The 12535-nt window shown below is 38.4% G+C and overlaps 1 protein-coding gene across 2 annotated transcripts in view; it reads left to right on the forward strand.

The window, feature by feature from the left end:
• LOC148853490 (calmodulin-binding transcription activator 4-like) overlaps positions 1–12325 on the forward strand; it is a 60483-nt gene extending 48158 nt beyond the window's left edge. Inside the window, exons 9-13 of one of the 2 annotated variants that reach the window (XM_088941580.1) lie at positions 1936–2004; positions 8526–9208; positions 9599–10184; positions 10587–10880; positions 11955–12325. In XM_088941580.1, coding sequence (XP_088797706.1) covers positions 1936–2004; positions 8526–9208; positions 9599–10184; positions 10587–10880; positions 11955–12056 — 1734 coding nt within the window. In that variant the 3' untranslated portion in view covers positions 12057–12325. The remainder of the gene's footprint in view (positions 1–1935; positions 2005–8525; positions 9209–9598; positions 10185–10586; positions 10881–11954) is intronic. The other variant, XM_088941581.1, reaches the window with a different exon arrangement.
• The last annotated feature ends 210 nt before the right edge of the window (positions 12326–12535 follow it).

Here is a 12535-nt window from a genome sequence, read left to right on the forward strand (position 1 = left end):
CGTATCAGGTATAATTCTCTCCTATTCCTTTTGGTTCAGATCTGGTTCAGTTTAAGGTTCAAGAATGATCATTGAAAATATGATTTTCTAAATAGGGAATGTGATTCCCAGTTGAAGGGAGAGAAAAATTTTTGAAATTCGCCCCTTATTCCGCAATCTTTGGGCGTCCATGGGATGGATCTCTCATCCCTTCAAAAAGCTGTCGGTCAGTGAAGACCTTTTGTGAGCTGCGATAGTAGCTTTTATGGTGAACCTGAAGGTCAGAGAGTGACCTGTACATGCTTTTAACAGCATCTTTGATTGATGCGTAGGTCACGAGATGACCTGTATGCACTGCGAAAGCAACCAGTTTTGATTCTGTAGGTCAAGGGATGACCTGCTAGTGCTGTAAAAGCACCTGTGTTTAACAAAAAAAAGGGGGTTGTCCTTTCTCCCTTGGTGTTAGACTGTTTTAAAGGCTTTGTGCCCACTTTAAGAGCCTTTTGAATCTGTAACCATGAGCGGTGAAGATTCTGCTACATCCGATGTTTCCTCAATGCAGAATGGGATGAGTGGGGGTATGGACCTATCCTTTCCCATGGTTGTTATTCCCTTTGATGGCTTAAATTATTTAGAGTGGTCAAGAGGGATCAGGTTATACATTACTACAAGGGGAAAGATAGGATATATAAATGGGAGAATCAAAGAACCCAATTCTGGGAGTGGTGAATATGATAGATGGAACCACGAAAACAGCATGGTCATGTCTTGGCTTTTAGTGTCTATGCAACCTCAAATAAGAAGGAATTTTATGTGGGCTGAAACGGAAAATGAGATATGGGAACAAGCAAAATCAACCTATTCTGAGCTATGTCACTATGCAAAAATTTACCAGTTATAGGCAAAATCGTCCACTTGTAAACAGGGGGAGGAGAGGTGCCTTTCTGTGTACTATTCAGACTTGACCTCTGTCTGGAAGGAGTTAGATCATTATCAGAGTGTGGACTAGAAGTGTGATGAAGATGCAAAATTGTAAAAGAAACTTGTTTCCCAGCAAGGAGTGTTTGCTTTCCTCCATGGCTTGAATCTTGCATATGAATCTACCAGAGTCCAGATCCTAGGTAGCAAGGATCTTCCATTTGTCTAGGATGTGTATGCTCTAGTACAATCAAAAGAAAGTAGAAGGAATTTGATGAACAATTCTGGAAGGGATGCAATTGTGTTGGCAGCGAAAGGGAGTGTTGCTACAGGTGGGGAAAATACCTTTAAGAAGGGAGACTTTCAGAGAAGGATGGATGACAAAGACAAACTATGGTGTACTCATTGCCAGAAACCCCAACACAACTGAGATACATGCTGGGATCTTCATTGGAAGCCAAAATGGGCTCAAAATTTGAGTAAGAAGAAAGATTCAGATCTGAATAAAAAGTCAGGACAGCAAGGCACAAGAATGCATGCTATCGCAAACATGGCTACTCAGGAGGATCAGCCCCCTATTACTACTGTGACTCGGACACACATCTCTGGATCTAACCCAAGGGAGGATATTATTAATTCCTTCCGTGACCATTTAGAGCTCTATGGTAGAGCAATTTGTCAAATGGATGCTCTTTCCTCAACTTCATTTGCGTCTATATCAGGTAACTCTGCCACAACTTTCCATGTAGCATCCCATTCCCCCGACACTCCTTGGATCATTGATTTTGGAGTGTCTAAGCACGACAAGTAAGTCCTCTTACTTTCAAACCTATCACCTCCTTTCTAGAAGAAACAAGGTAAGACTAGCCGATGGATCATACTCTCCCGTAGCTGGTCAAGGAACCATTTCTCTTTTGGCCTTACTTTGTTTAATGTTTTACATGTCCCGAAATTTCCCATTAATTTGTTCTTTGTTAGTAGTATTACTAATTCTTTAAACTGCTCAGTGACTTTTTCCCTTCTTACTGTGTGATACAGGATCTGGCCTTGGGGAAGACAATTGGTAGAGCATGTGTGGTGGATGGGCTCTACATGCTGGAGAATAAGGTTGGTCTTATAGTCATAGAGTCTAAGAGTCAGTCTTGTAAGAGTCATGTCTATTTATGGCATAGTTGTCTTGGCCATTTATTTTTTGAGTCTTTAAAAATGGTGTTCCCAGAGTTGTTTAAGTTAATGTCAGTGTCAGAATTTATTTGTCAAACTTGTCAATTGAGTAAGCAGTGTAGAACTCATTTTTCTTCAAAGAATAATAAATCTGAATTTCCTTTCCACATTGTTCATTCTGATGTTTGGGGCCCTGTTACTTTACCATTTGAGAGTGACTACAAGTATTTTATTACCAATATCGATGATTACTCTAGATATACATATCATATGCGAACCGGGGATGAAGTACCCAAAATTATTCAAGATTTTCAGCGGATGATCTTCATCCAATTTCAAACTGAAATCCAAAATTTTCAATCGGATAATGCCAAAGAATATTTTCATAGTGATCTCACGGAGTTTTTTGCTTCGCATGGTTCACTTCATCGTAGCTCTTGTGCCCGAACACCACAACAAAATGGTGTTGCTGAAAGAAAGAACCGACACGTTCTTGAAGTGGCCCGGGGGTTACTAATTCATATGAATGTCCCGAAACATTTTTGGCTTGAGGTTGTCCTTTGTGCTACCTATCTCATCAACCGTATGCCCTCTTGTTGGTTAGAGTGCAAAGCCCCACATTAGCTTCTTTTTCCTAAGGCTCCCCTTCTTTCTATTTCTCCTCGTGTGTTTGGTTGCCATTGTTTTGTTCAAAGTCTGTCACCCACTCGGGGAAAATTGGATCCTCATGCTATTCCTTGCATCTTCTTGGGGTACTCTCTCACTCAGAAGGGATACTGGTGCTTTGGTCCTGTCTTTCACAGGTATTATGTTTTTATGGATGTCTCCTTTTCTGAGAGTGTACCTTTCTTCCCTGTTTCTCCTTAGGGAGAGTGTAGGAATGAGGAGAAACTAGTTCAAGAGTTGTGTAGCACCTAGAAGTTGTACCACCAATGCCATCAAACTCTCTGGGGGCGGATCATACCCAATCAGGTACCTTGGTTCCTATTAATGTTTCTAACCCTATTGCTATTGATACTTCTATTTCTAATGACCTTGACCTTCCTATTTCTCACCGGAAAGGTGTTAGATCTTGCACCACTAAACACCCCATTTCCCACTTTGTTTCCTATGAAAACATTTCACCCTCCTTTAAGGCCTTTCTCTCTTCCATTGGCAGTGTTCCTATCCCTAAGAATGTGGCAGAAGCTCTTTTAGTGCTTGAATGGACAGATGCTATGAAGGAAGAAATTAATGCTTTACATAAAAATGATACATGGGAACTAGTAGATCTTCTTGAAGGGAAAGATCCAATTGGATGTAAATGGGTTTTCACAGTAAAACACCGGGTGATGGCACGATGGAGAGGTATAAAACTCGTTTAGTGGCAAAGGGGTTTACACAAGTGTATGGAGTAGATTATGTAGAAACTTTTGCACCGGTTGCTAAGATGAACTCTATTAGGGTCCTTTTCTCCCTAGCTACTAATCTTGACTAGGATCTCCATCAGCTTGACATCAAGAATGCCTTTCTGAATGGTGACCTTGAAGAGGAAGTATATATGGTACAACCCCCTGGTTTCCGGGCTCAATGTAATGAACAGAAAGTGTGTAGGTTAAAGAAATCATTATACGGGCTGAAACAATCACCAAGAGCCTGGTTCTGCAAGTTCCATGTAGCAGTTCAGCAAAGAGGATACAAGTAGTGTCAATCTAATCACACATTGCTTGTGAAAAGAGGGGAAGGAAAAATTGCAGCATTGATAGTATATGTTGATATAGTTATCACTAGTGATTGGAAGGATGAAATTCAAAAGTTGAAGAATTTTCTTGCTACCCAATTTGAAGTAAAGGATCTAGGTCCTTTACAGTACTTCCTTGGGATTGAAGTGGTCCACTCACAAAAGGGTATCTTCATTTCCCAAAGAAAGTATGTCCTAGATCTACTCCAGGATACAGGAAAATTGGGAGTGAAGCCAGTTGATTCCCCTATTGATCCTAACCACAAATTAGGTGATTGTCAAGGTGAACCCATCAAGGATGTGAAACAATTTCAGAGACTTGTAGGAAGATTGTTATTATCTTTCTATGACTCGACCAGACATTGCTTATGCAGTGGGTGTTCTTAGCAAGTTCATGCATGCCCCTAAAACTACCCATCTTGAAGCAGTAGAAAGAGTTCTCAGATACCTTAAGAAGTTCCCAGGTGTAGGCTTGTTGTTTCAAAAGCACGGGCATTTGAAAGTTGAAGTGTATACTAATGCAGATTGGGCAGGATCCCTGAATGATAGAAAGTCAACTAGTGGCTATTGTACCTTTGTAGGAGGGAATGTAGTTACTTGGAGAAGTAAAAAGCAGAATGTGGTAGCTAGATCTAGTGTTGAAGCCGAATATCGGGCTGTCTCATGGAGTGGCTGAAATTATGTGGCTAAAAAGTTTGTTGAATGAGTTGGGCTTTCCAGTTGGCGGACCTATGACCCTATTCTATGATAACAAAGCAGCCATAAACATTGCTGCTAATTCAGTGTTGCATAGTAGAACTAAACACATCGAAGTTGACAAACACTTTACTAGAGAAAAGGTTGTCATAGGGGAAGTGTGTACTCCTTATGTTAGCTCTGAAGATCAACTTGCAGACATCTTTACAAAAGGGCTACATCAATCGCAGCATCTCGATTTATGTGGCAAGTTGGGCATGATTGAAACTTGAGGGGGGTGTTAAAAACTGTTAATTCTTTAAGTATAGTACCGCAGGGGTACTATTGTAACTTTATCCTTTTATTTTTTATATTCTGTTGCCCTAGTATAAATACTAATAGCTGGCGCCGCCAGCAACACTTTTGGCTCTCAAATCTCTTTTCTCTCTTCTTCTCTCTCTCTCTCTCTTCTCTTTTCCTCTCTTCTTCTCACCTGCGTAACAGGGGCTAAACCTTCAATTGGTACTAGCGCTCAGTGGCTTCTGAGTAGAAAATAGTTCCTTTATGAGATCGACAACTTGTAGGAAGTGATTGGGGTCTTCTGGAAGGTGCGGCTGAGTCTTTTGTGTTTCTCTCTAGGCTGGTTCTAGGGTTTCTACTGAGAGCAGGTTAGTTCTAGTGTCTTTTAACCTACCCCATTGACTTATACTGTTCTGATTTCACTACTGGATTATTAAGGGAGTAGTTCAGACCTGTAGTTTGTACTGGACTACTGCACAAGCTCTGTTTCAGACCTATTAAGGGAGTTTTTGTGAGGTCTTTGTAGTGTGATCAGTATGGAAACAGGTGGGAAGGAACCAAAATACTTTGGAGAAGGATCTATGGGGTCTGGGAGTATGTCAGATAATACTTTTCAGATTACTATTGTTAAATTTGATGGAAAAAATTACCTGGGATGGGCCCAATCAGCCATGGTGGCCGTTAGGGGAAGGGGAAAGCTTGGATATGTAACTAGAGACATTAAAAAACCAGCAAAGGAATATTCAACCTATGCAAATGGGTTCAAGAAAACTATCTAGTGATGACTTGGCTTTGCAACTCTATGCAGCCACACATCAGTAGAAAGTACTTATGGGTGAAGCCTGCTAAGGAAATCTGGGAGAGTATGAAGGAAACCTACTCACAACCCCTTAATGTTGCTAGGGCATATGAGCTGAAAAGTGAAATAAATAACCAACCTTAAATAGGGGGAGAAACCTGTATCAATTTACTTCTCTATCTTAAAATCTCGGTGGCATGAGATTGATCACTTGGAGACCATTGAATGGGAAAGCCAAAAGGATGCAGCAACATATAGGAAGTTGGTTGAAACAAATAGGGTGTTTGAATTTCTTGCTCGACTGAATTCAGATTATGATATTGTAAGGCAACAATTACTCGCTAGAGACAGTGTCACCTTGTCTCAAGCCTATTTGCTAGTACATAGTGAAGAGAGTAGAAGGAAAGTTATGTTACAATTCCACCCATGGAATCAGCCTTAGAAGCAGTGAAATCAAAGCCTGCTGGTGATAAGGAGAGGGAAATGAAAAGGGAAGACAAGAGGGATATGGAATCAGCTATGTTACAAGGTTTTCAGATAGGCCTGGGCCTGTCCAAGTCCACATTTTGAGCAGCCAACATGGGCCTAGCCTAACCTGTGTGTTGGCATGATTTGAAATGTCCATATATTTCCTAATATTTCCACAAAATGTTTCCATTCCCATGGCTATCAACACAAAGTTTTATTAGAATCAACACATTCCCCAATAAAAACTACCAGCACTATGTGAAGTACAGAAGATGGTATTATAACATGATGAGTTGGAAGCATTATTGTAGATATGTGGAGTAGCAATACTACTGCCAACCTAATGGAAATGATGACCACTTTGAGATAGATCTAAATTCTTGTTGGATGTGATGCTAAATCTTTGGTAGCAATAGTACTGCCAACCTATTCTTATGTAGTTTTATCTCTTAAAGTCTACAGACAACTTTGTAGCATACTGTTTTATCTATTAACCTCAGTTTCTTGGAATCGTTTGATGGTTTAGAACAAGATAACAATCTAAAAGGGTGTACCTATGTTTCTTTTATCATTCCATGATATCATTGTATATTTCCGCATATTTCACAATGTTTCCACCATATATAGAATTTTTACAACATTTCCATATGATGTTTTTGACATGTTTTCTATTCTGTATATGCACCATATATAGAATTTTTACAACATTTCCATATGATGTTTTTGACATGTTTTCTATTCTGTATATGCTTCTTTTATCATTTCATGATGTCATTGTATATTTTTGCATATTTCACAATGTTTACACAATATATAGAATTTTTACAATATTTCCATACAGCATTTTTTGGCATGTTTTCTATATTTGGATGGGTGATATTTTTACTTGCATTTACATTTTAAGCCATGCATTTTGGGCATGTCCAGACAACTTTGCCTATTTATCTGGGCCATTCTTTCTAGAAAACAAATCATGATATATGACGCTTTTAACAATATGAGTCATCATTTGAATCATGAATCCAAAGGGCTTTGATTAGAATCTTACGTATGAATCCTTTTCTGAAATTGCGATATTTGTTTGAATCCTATATTTGATTTATTATTCTCATGATTTGTACAATTCATGCAATTTAAATCATTTCAGTTAATAATTAGTTCTCTACATTTCTTTCTTTCTATTTAACTTATTAAAGGAGATTTATTTTAAAGTTCTTACTAGAAAATGATTTATTTAGGTTATTTAAAACTAGATACCGGGTTTATTTTCCGTCATATGTAGGTTAAAGAGCCATCTTATGTGGATTATTTAAACTTGGTTATATCATCTTAGGCTTCTAGTGTACAAGTGGTAAATTCTGTTGTTTTAGGCACATATATGGTAGATATGGATTAAAAATATGGTAAAGTCACTTTCTTGTATATATTTAGATTTTTAGTATATCTATTTTTTATTTTTTTGACAAGCTTGTAAAAAGAAGAAACAATAATACAATTTACCATTCAATTCACTTATGATTTTTCTACAATTTGCAATACAACTACAATTTTTAGAATATTTCACACATGAAAACATATTGGAATACATATTATATATTTGTTTTACATATGCTTACCATTATTCAAAATATACATATGCATGATACTTTCATAATACATATATATTTACATACAATCATATGGTATAAAATATACATGTTTAAATACATAATAATAACACACGAATACACAATATTCTAATTTGTAGAGCATATCCTACACACATATATTAATACATTCACATATATGAGAGTATATGTGTCTAATTAGACATATGTACATAAAAAAAAATAATGTGCTTAATGTAGGCTGGACCTAATGTAAAACATGATCTCGTAGGGGCCAGAAGTCCATTACGAGGACCGGGATTTAAAGAGCTTCAGGCTGGGCCAGGCTAGCACTGGTGCAGTGGTACCCATAGCAAGAAGTGAGACACGGCTCATTCAAAATTAAAAGAGTTACACTGCAAGCTATACAAGATGCACTGTTTTGATAATTTAAACATATTGTGTATCTTTACTAAGGCAAACTAATATTGAGTTTTATAGTATAAGCACATTCAAGAAAAGTTTAATCAGTTATAAGTAATATCACAAAGCACACTGTTTTTTATAATTTAAATATATGCAGTTATAATATCTTTACTAAGACAAAAGAATGTGCAGTTATATATTACAAGCATATTAAACAAACAACCTATATCATTTCAAACTAGATAACCACTTAGTAGAAAGATCATACCTAGGCAGTTTATTCTAATGGCGTTTGAATGACTAGTCTCATATGCCTATGCAGTCTATTGCTTAGCCCTGGGGATCAAGTGGTTTAATCTACATCATATAATTATAATATATAGAGTATACCCTGGTCAGACATTGTCGTTCTGCTTTTCAAGCTGTCAACAAGGTATTGTGTTTCACAGTACAGTTTTGGAAATCTAATGATTGGAATGATTCAATGCAGGTCATTATTACTGGATCCTTTCTTTGTGATCCTTCTGAATGTGCATGGGCTTGTATGTTTGGTGATACTGAGGTTCCTGTAGAAATGATTCAGGAAGGTGTCTTTCGTTGCCAGGCTCCTTCACACATTCCTGGAAAAGTCAGTGTGTGTATCACTAGTGGAAATAAAGAATCCTGCAGTGAGATCAAAGAGTTTGAATACCGCATGAAGCTGATGAGATGTGAGCACTGTAAGCTACCCCATGCAGGAGTAAATGAGAGCACAGAAGAACTGTTGTTGCTTGTCAGATTTGCACAGATGCTTCTTTGTGTTTCATCTACTCAGAAGGAGGATAGTATTGAATCAGAAGCTGACCAATTTAGCAAATTGATTGTTGATGAAGATCCATGGGGACATATCATAGATGCACTCTTAGTTGGTAGTGAGACCGCATCCAGCATCATGTATTCTCTTCTGCAAGAACTTTTAAAGGACAAGTTGCAGTGGTGGCTTTTGTCCAGATGTCATAAGGAAGGTGATACTCCTGGATGTCACTTGTCCAAGAAAGAGCAAGGGATAATACATATGGTTGCTGGCTTGGGCTTTGAGTGGGCACTAAATCCTATTCTTGATTCTGGCATCGGTATTGACTTTCGTGATGTTAATGGATGGACTGCTCTGCATTGGGCTGCACGTTTCGGAAGGTATATTGAAGTTCCACTATGTTCTTTCTAACCTGCCTAGCACATTTCCCTATTAGGAAAAATACCTTATTTTTTTCCTCAATTTTATTGATCAGTACCGACACCCTTGTTCTGACAAATTGACCAAGTCCCAAAAGAAGAAGTTTAGTGTATCAGTCAAGAAACTGAAGACAGTGAACAGACCATATTTCCTTTTTGTTTTTCTTTTTTTTTTATGGGGGGAGAAGGGGGGGGGGGGGGGGGAAGATTGGTTTAGAAATAACTGAAGTAAATTATGAATTGAATGGGTGAAATATAAAGAATATGCTACTACGAATTTCACAATATACTAGTCTATGGAAAGTGGAAATCATGAAAGGTTTTAAAGAGAAATGTTGTCTTTCTGCACAGGGAAAAGATGGTTGCTGCACTTTTAGCAGCTGGTGCTTCAGCTGGAGCTGTGACAGACCCTACTTCCAAAGATCCGATTGGTAGAAACCCAGCTTCCATTGCTGCTGCCAGTGGCCACAAGGGACTTGCAGGATATCTTTCAGAGAAGGCACTAACTAGCCATCTTTCGTCCCTCACACTGGAAGAAAGTGAGCTTTCCAAAGGCTCTGCAGTTGTGGAGGCAGAAAGAACTGTGGAAAGCATTTCAAGGGAAAGCTTCGGTGCCATTGATGATCAGCTCTCCCTTAAAGATTCCTTGGCTGCAGTCCGAAATGCAGCTCAGGCTGCTGCACGTATTCAATCGGCTTTTCGTGAGCATTCTTTCAGAAGGAGGCAACAGAGAGATGCCTGTGCTGGTGCTAATGTTGACGAATATGGTTTTGCTCCAGATGACATTAATGGGCTTTCAGCTGCATCAAAGTTGGCCTTCCGCAGCTTTCGTGATCATAGGTTGGATAAAGCAGCTTTGTCTATTCAGAAGAAATATCGTGGCTGGAAAGGACGCAAAGACTTTTTATCACTGCGGCAGAAAGTAGTTAAGATTCAGGTAATTGTTTTTAAAGAATTTTTACACTGTATATACTTTCTAAAGAGGTGATTATGTCCTTTAAAGATTTTCCTAATACTTACATGAACTTTCTTAATGTCTTTAGTTTAATGATTGTAGATTTTTACGATTGTTTTTTATCAACTTTGTATTTTTTACTAATTTTGTTATTTCTCATGAACGGCTAAAATATCACAAGTATGTCCTTCCTGGAAAATTCCAAGTAGGGTTTCATCTTTGTTCAACCCACATGGATATTCACTGATGCTTAAATATGAGGAAGGGAAAACCCAGTGCCCGTATGGTTTTTGTTACTTTTTTCCTGAACTTAAGTGAAACTCCTTTAGGAAATGCAGACAAGATATTAATAGTGAGGTTTTGAATATTCTTATCTTTCGGTAGGCTCATGTGCGAGGCCATCAGGTCAGGAAGAAGTATAAGTTGATTGTATGGGCTGTTGGCGTTTTAGATAAGGTTGTGCTGCGGTGGTGTCGGAGAGGAGTTGGTTTACGAGGATTCCGGCCAGAATTGGAGTCAACGGACGAAAGTGAAGATGAAGACATTCTCAAGGTGTTCCGAAAACAGAAAGTGGATGCAGCTATTGAAGAAGCTCTCTCAACTGTGCTGTCCATGGTTGAGTCTCCTGATGCACGTCAACAGTATCACCGCATGCTTGAATGCTACCATCAGGCAAAGGTTAGTATGTCAAACAATTGAAAGATAGTCATGATCTAAATCTATGTCCATGGACCTATCAAGACATGATAAATATACCAAATTAGAACAAATGTTTATAAACGTAGTATGGGAGGATAGGAAAATATACCACTATACCGCATGTAACAAGGTCAGCCCATTTTCTGAATCTCTGATCATCTTGGCCGTTGTGTAGCATTAACACACAACATGCGTTTGAGATTCTACTGAGGTTAACCATATGTGTGCATTGACCTGCCCTACATCTGCCGCGTGCATGAATGAACACGGAAAAAGGTTTCCTTATCAGGTTGAAGTAGGTAGTGAGCCTCCTTAGACTACCTATACTATCTGTCGTCCGGAGAGATGATGTGACAGATTCCAAACCATATACCAGATAGGGACTCCTTGGATATCAGTCAAATGTTCTATACTCTAGTCTACATTGTTCTATACCCCACCTTGTATAGGTAACCTACTAAACTAGAATTATCCATAAATTTGTTTATTTTTATAATGTAAAATTTGCCCATAAGAAAGGATTTATTATGAGTACCAGGCAAGTCAAGCATGTGGGGCCACAGGATCTTGCATTATACATGATAACAGTCACTAACTGGAGTATGATATCCTCAACATAAAGAGATGGGAGCTGTTACATGTTAGTAGTCACAGTTCATGTCAACATCAGATCTGTATGCATGTCAATGTACCTGTTATATAGGGTAGCACATCGTATGTAGTTGGACTTGACCAGTGATTTAAAAGGTCTGCACCTCAGACACATTTCAAGGCATGCACCTCACCTAGGCCCAGGCGCAGGCCCTTCCAAAAGGTGTATGCCCGGTGCACATTGCACCTCAGCCCAGGCAAACGCCTCAGTTTAATTGTTCACTTTTTCCATCTTTTAAGCAGTGGATGAGCCGAGGTTTCACCCGCAAACAAGTCCATGGATCTTAAAATTCTAACCGTGTAAAATATTGGTTTTGTGATTGTAATTATGGTTCCTCGTCTTTTCTTATTACTATTTTGTATTACCCTTGTCTCCCATGTTGATTTAATTATTATCTGCAGGCTGAATTCAGTGACGCAATGAGCGATACTGCATCAGCTTTACAGGGCAATGACGAATATATGGAAAATGATATGTTTCAGTTCCCATATGAGCAACTCTAAACGTTCACAGTTTCTGGTTATTCTGGTGGTCCAAGTTTTTATTCACATTGTGGTCTTGTATACGGTAATGCCATTCAGCAGTTGTACATAATATTATTTTGATTTAAGAATAGTTGCAAGTGATTGTGATTAGTCATATATGAATCCATGTAACCATGTTGTAAATGCTATGCTTGTATTTGCTCTACATGTTTCTTTTTCTTTCCATACCTAGGAATTAACTGATGCTGATATGGCTAATTAAGATACCGATTTCCATTTTTTTTTCATTATTTTCCTCAATCTTTAATATAGTCACCTCACCATTCACCATGCATTGATTCATTATCCAAAAACTATGGCCAATTCAAATCAAGCGGATTCTAGATTTAACCATTCTTTGCAGCGGAACGTAAAGGACCTAACTGCAGGATAAGATGCTGTCTATTGGGTGGTGCTGCCTGGCTAACTGTTTCACAAATAAGCAATCTCTAAATAAG

This window comes from Nelumbo lutea, chromosome 4 (genome assembly GCF_056320005.1).
Source record: "Nelumbo lutea isolate HS-2025 chromosome 4, American lotus-T2T, whole genome shotgun sequence".
Lineage (NCBI taxonomy): Eukaryota > Viridiplantae > Streptophyta > Magnoliopsida > Proteales > Nelumbonaceae > Nelumbo > Nelumbo lutea.